A 22,237-nucleotide genomic window follows, 5' to 3' on the forward strand; every position below is an offset into this window, starting at 1 on the left:
TTTCCTGTGATGTCATTATCCATGACTTAAACTTAAGCAAATGATAACTGGAATATATAGTGAATCTTCATACATAAAGGAGTAAAAAGTAAAATACCACACACACACCCCTACCTTTTTAAAGATGAGTCATCACCATGATGTCCAAACACCTGGGCTCAAGTGACCCTCCCAAGTAGCTAGGGCTATAGGTGCAGGCTCCTGCCACGCCATCTGCTTCTTAGTGATGTAATTATGTCATTGTAAGTCCTCGGCTGTTATACTGATGGAGCCAGGGCCTGTTACAGTGGATCTTCTGTTTCTCAGACCTGGTTCAAGTCTGAGCACTGATTGTGGCTAGGAATTCTCACCACCACACATTCCTCACAGCGAGTCTCCTGAAGAAGGCACAGGCAATGTGCCCTGGCCTCACATTTCAGCCATGAAATAGAGGAGCATCCAGAAAAGCCCTCGGAGACATACAGAAACGTAATTGAGGCCTTGTACATTCACAGTTGTCACTAAGCATGCTCTTTCAGGCCATCAGAGGAGCCAGGGGGACGGTAAAGAGATTTGGATGATCTCATTAGACATGAAGAGAAGAAGGTACAGTTGGGTCTGTCACTTGACCTTTAATCGGATCACAGTGGATGGGTTCTTTGGCTAAAAGCACCACAGTTTCCTTGTCCAACCTTAAGAGGCAGTTGAGATATGCTGAGATGTCCCTGAATAGTATTCCAGCTCCTTGTGCATTCTTATTTTATGAACACCCATGGCCTTTCCAGTCTAGCGTTAACAAATCTTCCTGGTTGTACTTGTGACAAGCTTTAGGTGGGATGCTCGGCTCCTTGGTATTTTGTTTGTTCACAGGGGCTTGTGGGTTCTATTCCCATCCATCTGTTTGTAGACATTTTGGGGGACTTTATTTTTCTCATATCTTACCTGATTGACACAGCAGCAGATTTAGTAGTATATGAAATTATGGTTTCAGTATAGCCTATCAACTGCCAAATGCTATCAACTGATAACCGACACAGCTCTACAAAGCCCTTGAACCAGGCACCCACCATACTCTTCCATCGAGAATTCATGGTCCTGATCGAGAGAAGCCCTCTGGTGACCTGCATTATTACATTCCACTTAGCCCTGTGGTCTGAATAAGTAAATCCATTTCAGGTGCCAGTCTGTAAAGCCCTATGTTCACCGTCACAGCTACACATTTCTCAAGCCCTTTTGAATATGTCCCTCTTGCCTGTTTCATTACCCTTGTCTCAAGTAGGAGACGGACGCAACCACTTCTTAAATATTTAAGATGAAGATTGTGGGTGGGGTGGAGGTGAACGAACTAACCAAAGTCACTTATCTAATGATCTGTGTGAAGGGTTGACCCACAGCTTCTAGACGCCTCGTCAGCATCTCCACCCAGCAGAGATCTAACGGATGGTACTTCAAGACTATAACCGTCCAAACTTCCCTTTATCAGAATTGAGCCACTGCCCAATCTAATGTGGATGCATTGATACTTATGTCACCGTGCTCATTACATCATTAAACAATCGTATCAACAACATCCTAGTAAACATGGAAGCCTGACAAGTTTGCTGTTTTCACAATAGATTGAATTAGATGGTGATTTGGATCATTTTCTCCCATCAGCTAGATTTCATCAATATTATAATTTGTTTTTCAATTCACCGAAGGGTGATTAGGCAATCAGATGACCTGATTGGCTAAATATTCCCCACTCATATTTTCTGAGTCATTTGCAAACATTTACACAGCAGCAAACTATATCCAAATAACGTCTTTGGTGGGGTGAGAGAGGATGGGGGGGCAAGGAATGACACACACAGTTTAATATTCACCATCTGACATTGTCACTTCTGTCTCCTAAAAACCACAGTCCAGTACACATCTCAGCAAACAGTCTCCCCCCCAGGCACGTGACATGATTTTATGCTGTTTCGAGACCAGCATACACAGCTTCAGCAAGTCCCTTGCAGGAGACGAACTGACGCGTCAGCTCTTTCTCAATGGGACACAACTCCCTTCTTCTTCACATCCTTTAGTAGCCCAGGGTCCGCCTAAACTGCTAGGTCAAAGCAGAGAAATGGGGCGGGTCTGATAACGTTAGCGCCACGGGGTAGAGTTCTCACACTGCAGGTGTGCTTCACCACCCATGACTGCCGGCTTGGTAGTATAGAGCCTCCAGTTCACTCTGCCTTCCCCAGTGAGCTTGTGAGTGTGCCGAGCACTTGACACTCCCTCCCGGGAGCCCACTGTTGACAAGTTGCCTTTACAGAGGAGGTCCCGAGGTGGATTTGATTTCCCCACGAGCTAGCTCATAATTTCCAGTAAGAGGGTGCTTCTTAAGACTAGATTTCATACTATTTATAAACTTAATGTTGTGATTATTTTAATCATATTCCAAAGATGTGTTTTGACATTCATCATCTTGAATATAAAGACTTACAAAAAACAGACACAGGGAAAACAAAAGGTAAGGCGTGAATTGCTACCCACAGCCCTGCTTAGATGGGTTGCCCATATTTTTATGCCTCTTTAGTTTGTGGATCCAGGGAAGAGCTGTGTTGGTGTGACCTTAGCTTGATTGTTGAGTATCGATAAATGCATCACAGACCCTCCTCTCTTGAATCAGAAGAAGGTGCCATGTAATAGGATTTGCATATTTGTATACAACCCTGCCCTTTCCAGTCTGTACCTGGGATGATAGGAGAGCTTTTAACTATTTTTTACTTCTCCAGGTGTTTATTGTATTTTTACAAATCACACTCATAGTTTTATTAGTTCAGTTCTTTTGAATCTCACGCCTGAATAATTATAGTATATATGCTTTCTTTAGCTTTATATATTTTAAAAGCTCCTCTACAAGAATATTAACAGTTAGGATAGAAACATTTCCATGTGACTTTGGAAGACTTCACAGAAGAGCAGTTCTAAGCTGATGATGTACACTTAAAAATCCAAGTCTGTCTTATAAATATATTGTTCTTCCTGGTTAAATGAGGCAAGTTCATTCTAATTGATACAACATCCAGCTTAAGCTGCATATATTAATTTTGCATAAGGTAATATTTTCCATACTAGAATGCAATTATGTCTCTCCTTGATGATGCAGTCATTGGAGTTTTGCTGTCTTCTACTTATTTTAAGAATTGTATGATACCTTCGGTTTGTTACGTACAGAGTAACCTGTAAATGTTGAAGTCTAGACACAGACATATCAAGTTGTGGGAATTTTAAGTTGATAAGAGTTTGGGGGTGTCTTAGGAGTTGGACTTTGATGCATGAGGAAGGTCGTTAAGTGTTAAATTTTTCCTCACCTTGTAAAGCCTTCCCTAACAACAGGGCAGCTGTGAATCAAAGCCAAATCCATTTGCAAACACATGCTAAATTCTTCCTAAACAACCAGAAAAGTCAGGCTCTCACCTTTAGATGTGAGGAAAACAAGTTATTGTTCTGAGAGTCAATTTTTAAGGTGAATGTTTTCTGGGAAATGTCTTGCTGTTTGTAAGTTTGGAGTTTTGTTTGACCCGAATTTCCACTGAATTTGAGCGTGCTTTGCCGGGAGACCTTGAGAAAAGTGAAGGATTTCTATTGTCCTGATACAATTTCCAGCTGTATTCAGAAATGTGAATGTTTTCTTTTTTATTTATTTTTAAATCACTAGGCTGTTGGAGAAGTTTCTCCAACACTGTTTTCCTTTTCATTCTTTTGTCAATTCTTTTGTTCAAAGAAATGCCATCCTTTCTAGGCCATCATGCTACAGAGTGGAAGTGTGTGCTGATGTAAAGCTAATTAAGAGTCCTTTTAATTACTCACAATTCAATTCGGGGAGCAAACAAAAGCTAGAGTAGGGCACTCGCATGTGCTAATCCACCATTGTTCGGGCTCAGGCTGTGGGTTTAGTGCTTGCACCATTCAGCATTTTGTGGAGAAATGTTTTCTTCTCCTGATCTAAAATCATCTTGGAAATGTAAATCAGGGATGTCTTGGCCCCTGAAAAGTTCTAAAAGATAAGATGCTAAAGAGTCCCCGTGTGTCCCAAGTTCCTCGGACCCCAAACTCATTCCTCATGAGTCTTGCCAAATGAAGTATGGGAAGAGCAGTTGAACAGTTCCATCTAACTCACCACACAACCCCGGGGGCAATTCAGAGACCTTATCCATGCACACGCACAACCGCACCTCAAGCAGGGCCCACAATAACCCCTCTAGTATTTCTCTCCAAAGGGTTGGATTGAGACTTCTGTCTTAATTTTGCCAAATTTAGTAAGAATGTCTCTTACAAATTAACCTGCCTGGCATGTTAAGGTGGGGCCAGAAAGCTTTTAGTGCACCCAAAACTAGAAATAGAGATCTTAGGCTAGGACTGTAACTCAATAGGAGAACACTTCCTTTGCACGTGCTAGACTCCAAAAGTTAATCTCCAGCACTGAGGATAAATTAAGAAATTAATTATTAAGGGGCTAGCTCATCAAGAATGAGCATTTTTTTTTCAGGGTTTTGTAGATGTGACTTTTCTGTCACAAGTAGTCTCAGCTCTGTGTTGGTGGACAAGAAAGGCCACAGATGACACCTGAATAATTGAATTTGGCTGTTTTCTGATAAAACTTGTAAAAAAAAAAGTGGTAAGCCTACCAGCAGCAGTCAGATGCTTTTATTGAACTAAAACCAACAATCACAAATATAGTCTACAAATCAGGAAACAGAGCCGATGGATACTCCCTGATTCTCATAATGTACATCCATAATGGGCTTTATGTCGGGCTTTGTAGTTTGAATTCTTCTTGAATTATGAGTACCTGCTGCTCATAGCCACTTCTGAGTATGTTTGGTTTATGGGAGTCACTTTCTTGATATCAGATAAGTGTTCTGTTTTTTCTATAATCTTTTCTTTCACCAAATGTAGAGCAGATCAGATGTTCCTGTAAGTAGTCCAAAACCTGTCTGAGGAGCGCAGCAGCGGTCTATGACCAAACAAAAGCGCCAAGTGCGTGGTACGCACAACGGGTCCCAACGCTGCTGCTGCACAAGCCCCCGGAAACAGCATTTTAGAATGCGCAACTACCTGCAGCCATATTCAAAGTTGCTGAGCGGATAGGGCCTGGAAAGTGATCTTGATAAGGCCTCGAGGAAGTGTGACCAAATAGTCGGTTCATCTCAGAGGATGGGGCTAGAGTACTGGCTATGACAGCGTGAGAGCAACCGTGGCACCCTTCCCCAGCTCAGTCACGGTGGCCATCTAGCTGTAAGGAACGGAGCCTTTTGAGTGGTTCAGAGGGATCGCTGGAAATGCTACGCTGCAGCAGTTTGGGGTTTAATTGTCTGCAGATGGTGGGTGATCTATTTCCCTTATTTGCTGTCACATTTCTAATAGTACCCAGGCTGCTCCACGCAAATGAATAATCTTTCATGCAAGCCTGCTCTTAATTTTCCAATATTTTCTCTTTGCATCATTTTTTTCCAGCTGTGTTGTGTTACAACTGACGTTTTAATTATCTGTTTTTTCCCCCCAATATCTGTGTCGTAAATGTTAACTGCTTAACCACAAACTGTGTAGGCTCACCAAGAGGCCAGCGTGGTCCACTTCCAAATCTTAACTATATCTTTGGGCACAGGTTATCTGTGACAATGACAGTAAAGGCACGTAGGGCCTTCTGTTTTGTCCTCAAGACAGGTTATTTCTTTGTGTATGGAGGGGGGGATAAAAAAATAGGTTCCTCATAGAAAGGTACATGAAACTTGGTTATTGGAGAAATGTACATAAAAATGTGTTTCGTTGAAAGAATATGGTTTTCTACACAAAGGTGGTTGTGGGGGTAGGGGGACACCAGCCCGGCCACATAGTTTAAAGTGGTCTAAAAAGAGGTAAAGATTCATAAGCATTAGCAAGGGGCTCTCTCGCCACCGTCAGCTCAATGCAGAACACACACTGTGGCGGCGGGTGGGTGGGGGAGTGTTACTTCTTTTTCTGTTTCGTTGATCTCTCCAGGGTCTCAGGCAAAGTTTCCAACAGCATCACTTAAGCCAGTTGCCCGACTTAAGGGAAGAGAATTCGGAAGATGAAAACCTTGCTCTGTGTGTGTGGGTTTTTTTTCTTTCTTTCTTTCTTTCCTTTTCTTTCGTGCCGTTTTCAGAACAAAGTTGAGATGGTTTGCTATACTGATGGGAATTCTTCTTGCTAGCCTAGCTTCAGTCTGGCTTTTTTTTCCCCTCATGCATGCTGACCTGGGAATCCTCCTTTGCCTTAGCTGCGATAATCGTGACTCAGCTTACAACACCTTACATTCGCATCGCCCCTGCTGCAGGCGACGGCCAACTAACAGGTCAGACGTTCAAGTACAGATGAGTCATCTTGCCCATTCCCCGCTCATTTCTCTCAGCTTCGTTACCCCTCCCCCCCACGTTCCCTCCTTTGCTTAAGGCCTGCTTACAATGTTCCAGACCCTGGGTGCAGACCTTTGCTTGCATTGACGTAAGTGACGTGCTTGGCCTCTTCTATGTGCACATTTGAACCCATGCATCAAGTCCAACCCCACTGCATGCTTCCATCCGTGTGTCTTGTCTGTCATAGGTATGTTCCTCTCTACCCCAATGTTAAAGAGAAATGGAATTTGCTGGACTTGGAAGAGCAGTGACATCAACTGATAGGATTTCAAAGAAAATGCTGGGGGAAAAGAAAAATGTGTTCCATTTTTTTCCAAATTAATCTAAAAGGGCATTGAGATTAGAGAACTAGAAAGCTTATTTTTCATCTTTCGGGATTGAGCTTGTACATGCATTAGCAAAACGATCTCACCCGCCAGTATTACAAAGCAAAGCCACCCCGAAGCTGTCTGGGGTGATGCTGCTCAAGGAGTCCTTTGTGTATGTACCATTGTTGCTGAAGCTGATTGCGTTCTTTTGTATCCTTGTTGCAAAGCAAAGCACTTACGCAGAGCAGTGGCGCATCTGCAAGAGAAATGCAATAAATAATTTAGCAAAGTTAAATAACCCTGATTGGCTTAGAGTCATGGAACCCAACTTGGTGCCTGTCTCTAGCATAAGAAGGTAGCTTGTTCACATGCCCTATCTGTAAATTCAAGCAAGTATCTCTGTATGTTGATACAGAGAAGTCCAGTAAATTACAACCCATGCAGGTGGGTGCTGAGTGAACTCTAGAATGATTCACCCTGCAGCAATGCACGTCACGGTCAAGACTGCCAATCAAATCATGCAGTCAGGACTCAGAAACCTGTTTCCAAAGGGCTCGCAGGTGTATAGCCCTGTTGTTTGAGTCTAGGCTTCACTAAAGCTGAGCAGGAAGCTCACAGCCGTTCCTCATTTAATTTCCACTTGAGCATTTGTTCTCTGTGCGTCTGGAGGAATCCCTAACATTTAAGAACCATGCTGCACTTAGCTCATGATGAGAAGCCATAACTGCCTAGGCTGTTGTATTTAGAAAGCATCAAGCAAACGATGTTCAGGAAAAACACTGGCTGAGAAGATGAAGGAAGACACAGACTAATCTCTACCTTCTTCTGCGTCAGAAGCCTGGCGTGCTCTCAGCCTTCAGCCCTAGAACCCTAGAGCTCTAGGCTTATTTGGCGTTACTCTTGCTTTCAGGTTGCTTCTAAGAATATTTCTCTTGCCGGTTCAAGTTCTGCTTATTATATCTCTTCCTTCTCCCAAACTTCGATGTGGCCCTCCCACCACAAAGTAATAAAGGATAAAGGACGGACATCGCCTTTCTTAGCGTGACTCCTCTCCTCTCCAACCCTGACAATTGGGATCGAGTAGTGTTGTTCCTCTTCGATGTCCAACAGAGGGCTACGTGGAGTCCCTGAGGAATTTAACCTCCTTCCCCTGTGACACACGATTGGGCAACCAGTCTTGTAAACGAGTCATTGACAAAGAGTTGGCTCCAAAATAAAAGGGAAACCGGGTTAAGTTGCCCGTTTCTCTGTCTTTCCCGTCCGCTTCTGCGAGCAAATGAAATGTGGTGCTTGCTAACCGTGAAGTCAGGGACAGCCCACAGCAAAGTATCCTCTGTGAAATCTGGGGTTGGCAAGATACTCGGCGAAGCAGGCCTCAGAGGCAGAGCGCGTTATCATGACCCGTTGAGGGGAGGGCACACAGTAAGGCCACCATTCCTCTCGCGGCTGCCGGTGGGTGGCGCCTGCCCGTGTCATTTACCTGGGGAAGAAAAATGATAGGTGCTGTTCTTCCCTGTTTGTTTACTGATTGAATGGCGGCTTGGCCTACCCATCACGTCTCACTGATGACTCCTTTCCCATTTGTAACAGCTGGAGGGCGCGCCAGCCGCTGGACTGTGCTTTTCTGTAGGTTTATTCCCAAGCCCAAAGCTCCAATCATGTCATGACAGGCATCTGTGCCCCTTCAAGGTGTCAAGGTTGGCTCCACACACTTAGTCTTGGTTGGTGTGGTTACCCAGGCATCTTGGCACCAGGGTTAGTTGTATCAATAGCAACTAAATATATACCTGTGCACGTTTGAGTGGGGCATGAGCATCCTACAGGTCAGAAAGCTAGACTGAGACATCAGTAGACTGCGGGTCACTTGGCGGGGGCGGGGGTGGGGAGTGGCATGTTTCAGCAACCCTCCCGTGAGGCTGACTGCTTAGCAGTGAATGGTCAGAAGGCTGTCACTCTGTGAACAGTTGTTTCATCTACTCTATTAGTCCTGTCTCTTCTAGAACTAACAAAACAGGACGATTGCCCTCTGAGGTGCCCTTCAGCTCTGGTGTCTGTTTTACTGCAGGGCTGAAAGCCCACCGAGAAGCTCTCATGAGGATGCGAGCCTTTACCCTTGCTCCTCTCGTACCTGCGTACGGAGCAGGTCTGATATGCCTTGGTGTAAACAAGGCCATCTCGGTTCACATAACATCACAGAAAACAAGCCTGTTAGTGTAGTGACCCCAGCACTGTTAGTGCTGGTGACATTAACAGTGCTCCTGGAGTGAACATACTGAGTAAGTGGCACAGATGCCAGGACCATCCAGAAAGGGGGCTGGGACTGTAGACTTGGACTGTGTGCCACAAACGGTTGTGGCATTGCCCTAAGGGGAGGGTATCTTCAGCATCTGTCCTCAGCCCTGAGAACATGCCATCAGCCAGTACACTTGTGCTTACATGCATACACGCACATGCATATACGCTCATACACACACACAGCCACAAGTATGCACGCACTCATACACATACACACAGCCATATACATACAAATATTCTCCCACACATACGCACTCATACACACAGTCACATGCATATATGCGCTCATATAGACACACATACACACACTCACACACACATTCACACAGCCACACACATACACACTCACATACACACCAAGTTTAGTTGAAACCAACAGACACTATTTTCCAGTGCTGCTCACCACCCAAGATACAAGCAGAAACATTTGCATTCTATTCTTCCTGTTTTTTTTTCTATTAAATTCAGTTCCTCTCCTACTGGTGCGTTATGAACCCTAGTAATAGAGAACTGCTTTCGGAAGAAAACATAAAATTAAACATGTTAGAAATTTTCTGTAAGAACTTAGGATTAATTAAATAAGTAAGGCTAGACTGTTTAGATGAAGATTTGATTTATGCTTTAATTACCTACCCAACTCTGAGGTACTGTGGAGAATGATTTCCTTGAGCAAGTTCTTATCATCCATTTGTTTTTGTTCATGCATCTAATATGGCAAGGCCTGTGGCCTAAAAAAATGCTTCCAGACAAAATGACTTCTGGGACGTAAGGACAAATCAGATATATCGAAACATGGAAAAGCAGTGTGGGAGGGAGGGAGAACTTTTGCACTAGCAGCTTCTCTCACCGCTGTGACAAAACACCTGCCTTTAAGCAAGCCTCCATTTTGATTGACAGGTTGATGGTCCTGCCCCTCACAGTGGAGGAGTCATGGCGGCAGGTGTAGAGGGCTCTGGTCGCAGACAGGGCATCCGCAGTCAGGCAGCCCGGTGAGCTATGCTGGTGTTCAGCTGGCTTCTTATTCGCTCTGGGACCCCACCCGTGACACGGTACTACCTTTCATCCCGAGCATCCCGAGACAGACCTTAGGGCTACCTTCCCCTCTGGTTGTAATCCAGTCAAGTGACAGTGAAGATTCACTGTCGCAATGGGGAGAGCACAGGAGCCTGGCAGTAGGTACTTCCACAGAGTCGCAACGCATAAGGCGCATGTGTGAAGTGAAAGACTGGGTGTGGCCGTTTGTTAGAGCGGCCAAGATAGATTTTTTACCCCGTGGTTACACAAGTTCTGATTTGCAGGGAGATGGCTGGCCCTTTAAAGAAGGGTTCACGAAACGAGTGGTGGATGAGGGACAACTGGGAAAAGCAGGACATTGCAAAAGGACTGGAGATAGGTTGGTCTGTGACAAACCCAACTGAGTTTGTCAACTAGGCCCAATCAGCTTGCTACCCCTCAGGCCCTGTCCTGGGTATTGGCTGAAAGAAATCCTTCTGGAGTTGGACCGGAGAAAAGCTATCTTGGATTTGGCTCTTCAAGTCTCTCTCTCTCTCTCTCTCTCTCTCTCTCTCCATAGAGAGAGAGAGAGAGAGAGAGAGATTTTTTGTTTTTTTGAGACAGGGTTTCTTTGCGGTCCTGGAACTTGCTCTGTAGACCAGGCTAGCCTCGAACTCACAGAGATCCGCCTGCCTCTGCCTCCCGAGTGCTGGGATTAAAGGCGTGCGCCACCAACGCCCGGCTCATGCAGATAATTTAAACAAAATGTAACCACCCAAGTTCCAGACGCACAGCTACTGAATTAGGTGTATACCGAGGAGAAGCTTTTGTGTTGTGATACAGTGCTGCAAACTTCTACCGTGCCTTCCTGTAACCCCATGAGGGAGAAATGCAGCCACCACACCTTGGGCGGGAACGGAAGCTTAAGAGGATGCTTCTCACATGCAGATTCCAGAAGCCTCTCCCCCCCCGTCAAGTCTGGGCACCTCAGCATCCCACCTCAGCGTGTAAGCTCCACACACCTCATGTTACTGAGTCTCCCCACTCCCGCCAGGCCTCGCTTGATTCTCTCCCATCCCTGACACTGTGAGCCCTTACCCCTGGGTTCTCACCAGTCTCCTGGCCGCCTGGACCCCTTGCCACCCTGGAATTCTGCTGCCCTTTGTGCTTATCCAAAACCCCAAGGAACTGTCGTCGCCTGGTCCCTCTACTCCCCTGCATCAGTAGGCAGTGGGATTCAGGCTGTGGATTCACGCATGCTCAGCAGCAAGTGGCCTTGGCAAGGGGTCTACTGTCCCTTCACCTCACTGGTTTGTGGCGTGGGAGTCATAGCGCTGGTCTCTACTCTCGAAGTCGGTGTCAGTATTTAATACCCAAACAGAACATCTAGAAAGCCTTCAAAAAATGGCAATTGTCATTACGTTTCTACCTTAGTACGTTTCGTCTTAATCATGGGGAAATTGCAGACTGCTTCCATCCACCTTGACCCACTGACCAGACATGTTCTCCTTGGCCTTCTTGCTAAACAGGCCACAGGCTATTGCATCTTAACTGTGACCAAGGGTGTGTGTTGGGAGGGCGGGCGGTCAGTTACAGAAATTTTACCCTGTGTCTACACTATAAGGCCACCACCAAACTCTGCAGCAGAACAAATTTCCTGAGATTGCAGGCGAGATTATGTCATGAGCCCCTGGGTTCTCCTGTGCTTTTAGCATCATCCTGGATTGCAGAGGCCTCTCAATTACATTTTGCTACATGATAAAGCTAGAATTACCTTATTCTTTGCCAGAAGCCGTAACTGTTTATCTCATTATTATCTGTGTTGGTCTTTACGGGGCTGTGACGCCTTACCTGAAGCCATCACTTGCTTTTGGGGTCCTTCTCTCTTTGCTTTCATTCTGTACTGTCGTCACACTCCCCTTCCCCCACGGGTCTTGTATGTATCAATTTCTTTGTCAGCACTCGTTACTGTTGCAAGATACCTGGGATAATGGGCTAATAAGGAAGACAGGTTGGCTTTGGCTCTGGGCTTCACAATACATAACAACTTGGTCCTGTTGCCTTGGACCTGTGTGCCACAAAGAGCTTACAACAGTGACTTCCGGGGAAGGACTGTATTCTAGAAGGTTCCCTGGGCTAGAGTTAAATCGGTCACCTGCCTGCCTGCTTCCCATCCCATACGTTTCTGACATGTTCGTCATCATGTTGAGCAGAAAGTAAAATGTGGGTGTTTGCTCCCTGGAATAAGTAGCTGTAGAGGATTAGGACCACTCAATAGAAGTGTGTAGTGTGCTCTTCATTCTCAAGGGTGCTGCATTTCTCTCTGTTATGAAGATCAACGTAAACAGTTCATTAAGCTTATCGCAGCGGGTTCGCTAATACCTTGGCTTCGTCGTCGTCCTTGTCAGTCTGAGACAGGGCCTCATTGTGTAGACCAGGCTGGCCTTGAATTCACAGGATCACTTTGCCTGTGTCTCCCAGCCAAGCGCTTGGATTAATGGTGTATGTCGCCACGCCTGGCCTGTTTTGAAGTATTAACAGTCATGAGTGGTTAATAGAAGGAGGGAGCATGCCATCTGGGAATGATCTCTAAGTCTTGACTCCTGTGTGATGCTGGAGACCTTTCCATGAGGGAAGCTTGAACCTGTTTTGAAAGAACTGGAGTAAGGCGGTCTCCTCTCAGTTCTCTTGCCGGTAAAGAGGCTGAACTCTTCCTTTATGGAAACAGTGGCTGCCTTAGAACCACCATGTACCGCTAGATTTTGTTAGACGCAGTACCATGTAAATGTGGGTGACTCAGTCCTTGCATAGCCTGGTCCTTGGCCACAGAGGCCACCGTGGACTGTGGGGCAGGGTTTGACGCGCGTTTCCGCATCTCTCACCAAGTTTGCTGGAGAAGCCTAAGACTTGCTCTCCACCCAACAAGAAGTAAACTGAGGGGACATTCTTCTTCATACATCACTGGCTGACTTCGTTTTAATGGGGCTAGTGTCACCGTTGACTAAGTGCTCCTTTTGTTCTTTTTCGTGTTGTGTTTGTCACTTTGCTTTGGAAGTTCTGTCTGTAAGACAGCAGTTACAGGAACACGGAGAGAGGATTCAGGGGTGCTGTGGTGGACTCGGCTCCATTTGCTCTGTTTCTGGGGTAACCACTGAGTCCATTGTCGGGTGTTTAGAAAGAAAATGTTTTAAGAGCTGTAGATCACACTGGAAATGTTTGCTTTATAGTTTCGTTACACAAACTTAAGGATTCTCATACAGAATATCTTCAGTTTTAAAAAGTTTAAATATTTTTTCTTCCTGTCAGCAGTGTGTGTGGAAGAGAAAGCCACACCTTATATTCAATTGTCTTTCATTTGCTTGGTGCACAGAGTTTTCTGGCTTATGAAACATACATTGACATTCTGTGTCTTAGGGGGTGCTCCTCTTCTTGTTGATACTAAGCCGGTACATGTGCTTTTCCACAAAGGATGTGGGAGGGAAATCTTTGAGTTCACAGTAAGCTACCTTTGGTTAAATAAGCAAAATAGGGTAAAAAGGAAAGTCTGTGCTTTGGAGGAATTTTTACAGGCAGCATTTTATCTTCATAGACGATTCTTACCATTATGTCAGGAAATATGTCTATCTAAATATATGTCTATCTCATAATGGAGTTGATGTTTCCCTCCTAGCAAGACAAAGAAGACAAGAGTGGGATGGTCTCTGGATGGTGATTCAGGCTGAGCGATAGATGACAAGTCTTCTGTGCCCCAGGGCTCATGTGTCTCCTCATCCACACCTACCAACAGACACCGTTGTGTTACTTTTATGTTCAGCCCTCTATTACTCAGAAAAAAAATTTTTGCTGCAATTGAAACCTATAGTCTGAAGATTTACCCTGACATCTTTATGTCTAAGAATGAATCTCACTGGGGATTTATAGTCCCAGGGTTATGCTGATTAAATTTTGAGTTGACCTTGACCTACCCCTAGTGTCTCTTGTCCATATAGTTTAAGTTACTGCAAAATGACTAGCATCTACGAGAGCGACGTGGGCTTGAATCAATGTGTTTAATTTAATCGGGACGGAAAGTAAGTCAGAATCCCCCCACCCCCATCATACTAAGATGATAAACATGTAGAGGATACAGAAAATATGCAGGATGGATCTGGGATAAGTGGGGTTCCCCTCCAAAGGAGTTGTTATGGTAGAAACTTCACTGAGTTTAAGAATGAATTGGAGGAGGGAGGCCTAGAGAGAGAATTGGTTAAAGCCCAGGACTTCCTGTGAGGGGCCTCGTATGCTCGTTTGCTGTGTCCTTTAAACTGGGTCTGGCCTCACAAACCTGCAGCCACAGTCCAGCTCTCCAGGGAGGAGGTTATGGGTTTGAGCCTGGACTTCATAGTAACATCTTCCCTGACCTTGAATATACCCTAAGGGCAAAGAGTGGGGAGAGCTTGTCCTGCACCGTTGAACTCTGCCACCTTCCCATCCAGATGGTGTGAACCGTGAGAACCAGTAGGGAAGGCCTTGACAGACTTGCCTTCCCCCAGAGAGCAACGATAGAAGACACTGTTTTTATTTCAAAGAAAATATCACGGAGTTGAAATGTCACGTTTGCTGTGGATTTGAAAGATCTCAGACAGCAGATTTCAAAGGCATGTCAAGTTTGAGGCGGGCCTCCGAGGGCCCTTGTTCTTTCTGCCCCTCCTCACGGGGCATGGAAGTGGAGAGCTGTGGGTCTCTACTCCACCAGCTTTTAGAGCAGTTCAAGTTCACGGGTCATGTCTGCCCCAGCTTTCAAACACACCTTGCCCATTTCCTGGGCAGGTTTCAAATGTGTCAGATAGGCTTCTGCACCTAAACAGTAGTGTCCTCCATTTTATTATTTATTTATTTATTTACTTATTTTTAGTGGTGCTGTGCATCAAACTCAAGGCCCTGACCTCGTGCTTGGCAATTGATTGCCCTAGCCTCAAATGCAGACCAACTTCTAGGTTTGTTAGTTTTCATTTGTGTGTGTGTGTGTGTGTGTGTGTGTGTGTTTTGTTTGTGGGTTTTTGAGATATGTCTCACTTAAGCTTAGACTGGCTCGGAACTTACTACATACCCAAGGATGGCCTTGATAGATCTCTTTGTCTTTCTGCCTACACTGTCCATACTCTGGAATTGCATGAATACCCTACTACATCCATCTCTAGCACCTAGTGTTTTGCTTTGCTTTACTTTGTTTTTAAGACTGAGCTCCTTGTGTAGCTCAGGTTGGCCTTGAATTTATTAAGTACCCCTGGCCAGTCTCAAGCTTATGATCCTTCTGCCTCTGCCAACCGGGTACTGGGGTTACCAGTGCACACCACCATGCCATGCCATGGTCTTCTAGTTTTAATTGGATTGTTCCCTCGGGAGGTCTCAGCCTCCGATAACAAAGTTTAGGAATCATGTTCTTGGGGTAAATGGTGATGTATTCAAGCTCAGGCTCCTGTGCAGATCTCTTAATTTCCTAAAATGGCATGTTCTACACAGGGAAAGTGTCATGTCTCCCTCACAGGGAGAGTGCCATGTCTTACCTCATGGGGAAAGTGTCGTGTCTTACCTCACAGGGAGAAGAATGCCATCCATGTCTTACCCCAGGGAAAGGAGCGCCATGTCTATCTCACAGAGAAAGGAGTGTCATGTTTTACCTCAGAGAGAGAGTGCTTACTTAGAGCCTTGAGTTTAGCCTTGGCAGTATCCACTCTCTTCCCTAAATCTAAACAATACACTCCATGAAACTACCTTACAATTTCATTTACCAAGAGAGATTCTTTAATATTTAAAACAAGAGGAAATGGGCTCATAATATGTATTTACTTAGCTTTTGAACTTAATCTTCAACCCATTCTACAAAACACACCCTTGAATGCAAAGTAGCTTTAAATGCATAGACGACTCATACATGCAGCCTGAGTAGACACTGAACAGTTGCTCCCTCGGTTGAGAGGGCCACACCCATGTCCCAGATATGTACTACCTTTTTTTCTAGGAGTGGCTGTCTCTGCCCACCAACAGGTGAAGTGTCTACTAGGCCTCGTCACTCCTTGATAAACTCCCTAACTTGGCTTCCATCTCACTTTTCCTGCAATTCTTTTCCACAGAATACTCAGGGATCCAGTTCCACCTGAGTGGAGGTCTCTGGGGCGGGGAGGGAAACTCCTCAGGCTGGTAGCGGCAGGTGGTGATAAGCTGCATCCCTCTACCGCCATCGAGAGAGATAGATTGGCATGCAAACTTTTCTGAGATTTTGTGTAAATGTGGTGAGTTAACTTTGTCCTTTTTTGCTTAGGGTATTACATAGAAGATAGATAATAGGTAGCTGGATGGATGGATGACAGATGATGATAGATAACTTTGAAAAGAGTATGACATAAAATGGTTTTACATGTATATGCCCTTCATGGATATGTATGTGTATGGACATGCATAAGCATGTGTAGACATGTATGCACATGCATGTGGAAGCCAAAGGTAAATGTTGGGTGTTTTCCTCAGTTGCTCTCTCCAACTTAATCTTGGAAATAGAATCTCTCAGCAGACTCAGTTCGCTAACTCCATGAGCCTGGCTGCTCGGCAAACTCCAAGGATCCTTCTTTCTCCCTAAATCCTCTAAAGTTAGGATTTCAGACTTGCTGCCGTGCCTGGCTTTTCATGTCATGAGAACATGTCTGAAGGGGTATCAATGATTTGTTAAGGCACGAAAAGGGAAAAACACACTCATATGAATACAGGCTGTGGCCAAGGTCATGGGCAGAGCGAATACCCACTACATAGGTCCTTAAGGCCGTCGGCCAAGCGTTTACTGATCCTTAAGTCCTAAAAGCTGTCTTTTGACATTTAGTGGGTCCCTCTTAAGTCCTGTGTAATTGTTTTAGATACTGCTGTGTGCCCATGCACTAATGCTACACAGGTGAAGCATGCCAAAGTCGGCCACCTGTGCCTTTCAGCCAGTTTGGGGCTTAATAAAGATAATGCTCATGTTCCACCTGTCTCTTCTAAGTGATGAGGAGCTCCAAAGACAAAATGCTGCCATGGCGGGACGGGAGGCAGTAACCATTTCATTAAATAAAATTATTATTAATGGTTTGAGTCACACTGCCATTATCTTATCAGACGTCTCTCCACACTTTTTCCTTTGAGAGGACCCCCAGGCCATTGTAATTACAATGGAAATGACTTTTGACTTTAAAGTTTAGACTTCTAAAACAATTTTCCTACATAAGCATGAAAAATGGCCTGCGTCGGCGTAATCCTTGCAAGTATTGCGTTCGTAGCACTTTATTCTTGACATATTTCTTGTCTCTCTGTGTAGACCCAGTTAACTTGAGGGTCACTGACAGACAGCTACTCCACTGCTGTGGGTGATGCAACTCCACCTGACAGAAGTATTTATTTCCACACCGTTTTCTGTTAGTCTCATTGCATCACTGACTAAAGTTTGGGAGTAATTTTCCTGATAAGCATCCTCACCCCTCCTTCTCTGGCTGTCCCCCAGAGCCCGTGTTCAGACGCTATCCTCTCTTGCCCATCATCTCTAGATCTGTGGAAGGTCATCTGAAGTGAGGCATGTGTGTCTTTCCTCTGCAGGACGAGTTGCAGAAAGTAGGGGCCCATTGTGCTGTTTATTTCTCTCTTCTCTTTCCTCCTTTATATTTCCCTTTATGCCCATTGCCCAAAATGTCTGCGGCTTTAATGTAAACCAGGGGCGGCTATGCTAGAAAAAGATGGCAGACAAAGGGACAGGAAATTAAAGTGAGCTTGACCGTGACTGAGCTTTGATTCTACAGATGTGGCCTTGCACGACGTGTACCACACACATGGCAAGATAGGGGGGCTGGCCACGTCAAGGGAGCACGAACGAGTCAAACCAAGGTTGCCCCCAAGAACACATACAGCTTAGCCTGTGATAAAGGGGATTCACCAGCATCGCTGAACTCAGGGCGAAAGTGGCAAGTTTTAAGCAGGAGGGAGAAAGCTAAGTGCTCTCAGAGTTTGGAGAGTGGACAGTTGACGTTTGGTCAGATGTCACTGGGTAGTGCTGGGACTAGGTGGGTGTGGGTTACTTGGGGAGATGTGAATTACAGAGAGGGTCTGGGTAAAGCTTCCTGGAGATGGAACAGGAGGCCAGGAAGGGGGAACCTGCTTGCGAGAAAAACTGAACATCTCTGCTTCCAAGCACAAGAGCAGGTAGAAGTCAATTAGAGATGAGCAAGGAATGGAGTTTTAAAAAGGTGTCGGAAACAGTTCAGAAACTGCCATCTGAAATAAGCCTTGGGAGGCTCTCATCTTTGTGGTTTTCATTTTAGTAAAGAGTGACCGGATTTGAGTTATCATTTAGGGCATTGGTATGGCTGCAGCGCATTGTGAACACGATTTGATAAGATGTGTGTATGGAATGCAGAGGTTCGGAACCAAAGGTAAAGCAGAGGCCTAGGCGTAGGAATGGAGCAGCAACGAGGAAAGCATGGGCATCACGTGGCATGCTAGGGATTGGCAGGCTTACCTATGAACTGGGGGCTTCTTCAGCCTAGGGTCAGGATAAGTCTCTTTTGTATCGATCCTACCTCTGTGGGCTGAGGGCCAAATGTTCACTCTGCCTGGCCAAGGTTCATTTGCTTGCTCTGATTTTGAGTTGCATTCTAGACAAAGCGTGTGATTTCCCCTGTAAGACTTCCTTTCATGCCTGGGTTTTCATGGACTTGGGGTAGAGCTCGGTGGAAGAGTGCTTCTGTAGCATAAACCCAACCCTCCCCTCTGTGCTCATTACACTACCAAGGCTCACACACGTGTGTAGCTCTTGGGGCATGTAGCAGATACTTCCCACCCCAGCATGCAGTTTCCCAGATTCTTTGTATGTTTCCAGGCCCTTGGAGTAAGGACACTTCTACCAAGCATGTTTAATTTATTGAATGTAGTGACTATAAAAAAAATGGTGTGTGTTTGTATGTAGGGTGGTGTGTGTGTGTGTCTGTGTCTGTGTCTATACTGTGTGTTTGTCTGTATGTGTGTGTCTGTGCATGTCTGTGTTTGTCTGTGTGTGTCTGTGCATGTCTGTTTGTCTGTATGTGTGTGTCTGTGCATGTCTGTGTTTGTGTGTGTGTGTGTGTCTGTCTGTCTGTGTGTGCTGGCATGCATGTGCTACAGTGTAAGTATGGAGATTGGAGGGTAACTTCAGGACTTCGTTCTCTTCTTCCACCGTGTGGGACCCTGTGGTCAAACTCCGGTCATCAGGCCAGGTGGCAAGTGCCTTCACCCACTGAACCACCTCACTGGCTTTAACTATATCCATTTTTGATTAAAACAAAAGCAAATAAATTTCAGAAGCATAAAGGACTTGGGATGAGGGCTCTGGGATCGTACTCTGTGTTGGAAACGTTAATGTACTTCCCGCCATAGAAGTCAGGCTTAAGTGCTAACCACGAGCTAGACCATGACCCCAAAGCATGAGCTCTGACAGAGTCTGTGACTGGCAGCAGACGGTGTTTTTAATACCTTCAGAATTCAGTTTCAGTGTCTTGGGGCCCCCACAGACACCCTCTTAACTAACTCATCCTCCAAAAAGCCTGCAGGAGTCGCCTATATCCTTTTATTGATTATGTACTTTGGATGAAAGATGCGCATGGTTGATGACTTCGTATTGACAAGTTGGTTCCTCGTTTTATGGCTTCACCATGATTCAAGAAATTCAAATGGGAAAAAGAAAGTATTTCATCAGAATAGTAATAGTGTTAATAATTCTCTCAGAACTTTTAGAGTCCATATAGTGAGTGCGGACTCTTTGATAAATTGTCTTATCCACGGGGTGTCAGCCACATCAATAAATGGGAGCAAGAGCTGCCATGAAATTAGAACCAAAACAAGAGAGAGTGGATTAATTTGAGGGGAAGATGTACCTTTCAAACAACAGAGTATCTCAGTTGTGCATGAAAAACTACATATGCGATCATTACTTGGAAGTTGTACACGGTCTGTTTGCCCTACAGCTGAATCTGGGGCAGAGGGAAAGCTATAAATTCAAAGGCATAATCAGGTTACACAGAGTGAGCACAGGTTATTCTCTGAGTTGTAATTGACTATTCTAGGAAGAAAGACAATACTATGTAATTTAGATGAAAAATCTTTGGATTGTTTTGCCATTACATATGATATTAAGGGACAACTAAAATATAAAGTAAATAAGACTGCAAAGAACTGTAATATTCTGGGCAGCAAGACGTGAATGATTTGTCTCACAACGATATTTAAAGCCTGGATGGCCCTATTTTAAAAGGAAGAGAACAGAAAAACCTGTACAAAGGGTCAAAAGAGAAAAAAAAAAGACAAAAATGAGATCATCGCTTCCATGTAGTCATAAAAACGCTAGTGTGAGTGGCTGAGACTAGCCCAACTGGAATTTAGACTTTCTTTTTAACCATTGCCCTTCCAAACACTTGGAGTGGAGATGTGTTCTCGGATGGCAGAGAAGGTAGAGTACTTCTGTGGCACACACAGGGCCCGGGGTGTGATCCCCAACCATACACAATCCCTGTGGTCCCCCTTGGGAAGAGGAGGCAAGAGAGCCTGAGGTTCAGGGTCATCCTGGACTACAAAAGAGGCCCAAGGCTAGACAGGCATTCCAAGGCTTCAAGAAGTGATATTCCCACAGCTTTCATGTCCCGAGTGTTCCCATGGCTCCTGTTTCTTCCCTGCCCCCAGGGGCCTAAAGCCAAGAGGGGAGATTATGGTAGTGCTTTGCCACCGAATTCCCATGAGCTTGCTGTGACAGCCCTCACGTGTTGCTTGGGTTACGTTCAAATGCTGAACCTGGAGAAGCGGAGGGGCTGACTGCTTTCACCCAAGGAAGATTCCAGCTGGGAGAGTAGAGCACCCCCTGTTGGCAGACGGGTGTATTCCTTCAGTTCCTGCCCCACTTTGGCTATGACACTCGGAGTCCCCAAGGACAGATCCTAATGATAGCCTTCCTTCAACACTCTAATCTCCTTCCTTCCCCTTCTTCTTGGAACCTGTGGGTTCCTGCCTGGCTATCCTCAAGGCCAATTCCATTAATCTCTGTGGCTTGTTGTTTTTTATTTTATCTAGGTCACCATGTTCTCCCTGTGGGCTATCACGGCACAAAGCCTTGCCCCCAGGTCCCTCCTAGACTATTCCCAGCCCCGACTCAGGCTCCGAAAGTGAAGCTGTTGTGTACTGACAGAGCCTTCTCTGCCAGACCCTGGTCCACAGTCTGTCTGTGGACATCTGTCAGACCATGCGTCGCTGCCTCTGCACCAAGCAGGTCCTGGAGCTCTGTTGCATGGCTCCCTGTGTTGTTGGCAGTGACCAGATCTCTGTCATGAGGGCTCCAGGACTCAGTGCCCTGCCTCCTCTGATTCCCCTCAGTTACAGTGCCTGGTGCGGAAGGCGGACTCACTAAAGACACATCGGTTTGAGCCCTGTGGCGTAGGAGCAAGCCTGCTGTGTCTCCCGCTTCACCGTGGCTGTTTACGTGGGCGAGGCAGGACATCTGGGCGAGGCATCCACACTTCCTAAGGCCAATAGTCATTCCTCTGCCACCTTGGGGAAGAGCCCCGAATGTTCATCCCGCTCTGCCCCTCGCTGCTCCTCCCCCTTCACTCTGGTTGTGGGGTGGGAAGAGATCCAGGAGCTTCATGTACTTTGGGGTAAGTCCCAGCCGCAGCCCTCGTCTTCCCCGAGTCTCCTCACTCCAGATCTCACCGCTGTCAGCATCAGGCTACCTTGGCCTCCCCGCCCCACCCCACCCTGCTTTCCATCATAGCCCTACCCCTTGCCCGTCCGTCCTCCTTCACCTACCCTGCTCTCCCTGGCCCTCCCAGGGTCAGCTCTCACCTCTGACCGCCTGCAGCTTCCAGCCTCTTCCACGGACCTTCCCTGTTCCACACTCTCTTCAGCCTCTTCTCCCGCCCCTGACTAAGCCTTGCCTCGTCTTCTTCCCAGCCCCTCCAGCTGCTTTCTTCACGGGCAATCAAGCCATTAGTGGAGACCATTCCAACGTTACATGCCAAGACCTCTCCCCCCACCTGCCAGCCATCGTAACAGCTTCTCCTGGGCGCACAGTGCCCGCTTCCTGGCCTAGGCCAGCCCCGCCTCCTGGGTGCCTACCTCTCATCCTTGACCCCTCTGAGACATCAAGTCCTGCGGGCATTCCCTTATTTCACCATTGACTTTCGCTTCTGTTTATCATTGGCATTTGGCCTCCGGGGGGTGTCATCATCTTCCCCA

At 45.9% G+C, this 22,237-nt stretch overlaps 1 protein-coding gene across 12 annotated transcripts in view; it reads left to right on the forward strand.

Moving 5' to 3' along the window:
• Ptprm (protein tyrosine phosphatase receptor type M) overlaps positions 1 to 22,237 on the forward strand; it is a 649,476-nt gene that overhangs the window by 420,070 nt on the left and 207,169 nt on the right. For 8 of the 12 annotated variants that reach the window (XM_040752893.1, XM_040752897.1, XM_040752894.1 and 5 more), the window contains one exon: positions 6,254 to 6,328. The exons of the other annotated variants lie outside the window; for them this stretch is intronic. In XM_040752893.1, coding sequence (XP_040608827.1) covers positions 6,254 to 6,328 — 75 coding nt within the window. The remainder of the gene's footprint in view (positions 1 to 6,253; positions 6,329 to 22,237) is intronic. 12 annotated transcript variants of the gene reach the window in all.

Source organism: Mesocricetus auratus, unplaced genomic scaffold (genome assembly GCF_017639785.1).
Source record: "Mesocricetus auratus isolate SY011 unplaced genomic scaffold, BCM_Maur_2.0 Super-Scaffold_100010, whole genome shotgun sequence".
NCBI lineage: Eukaryota > Metazoa > Chordata > Mammalia > Rodentia > Cricetidae > Mesocricetus > Mesocricetus auratus.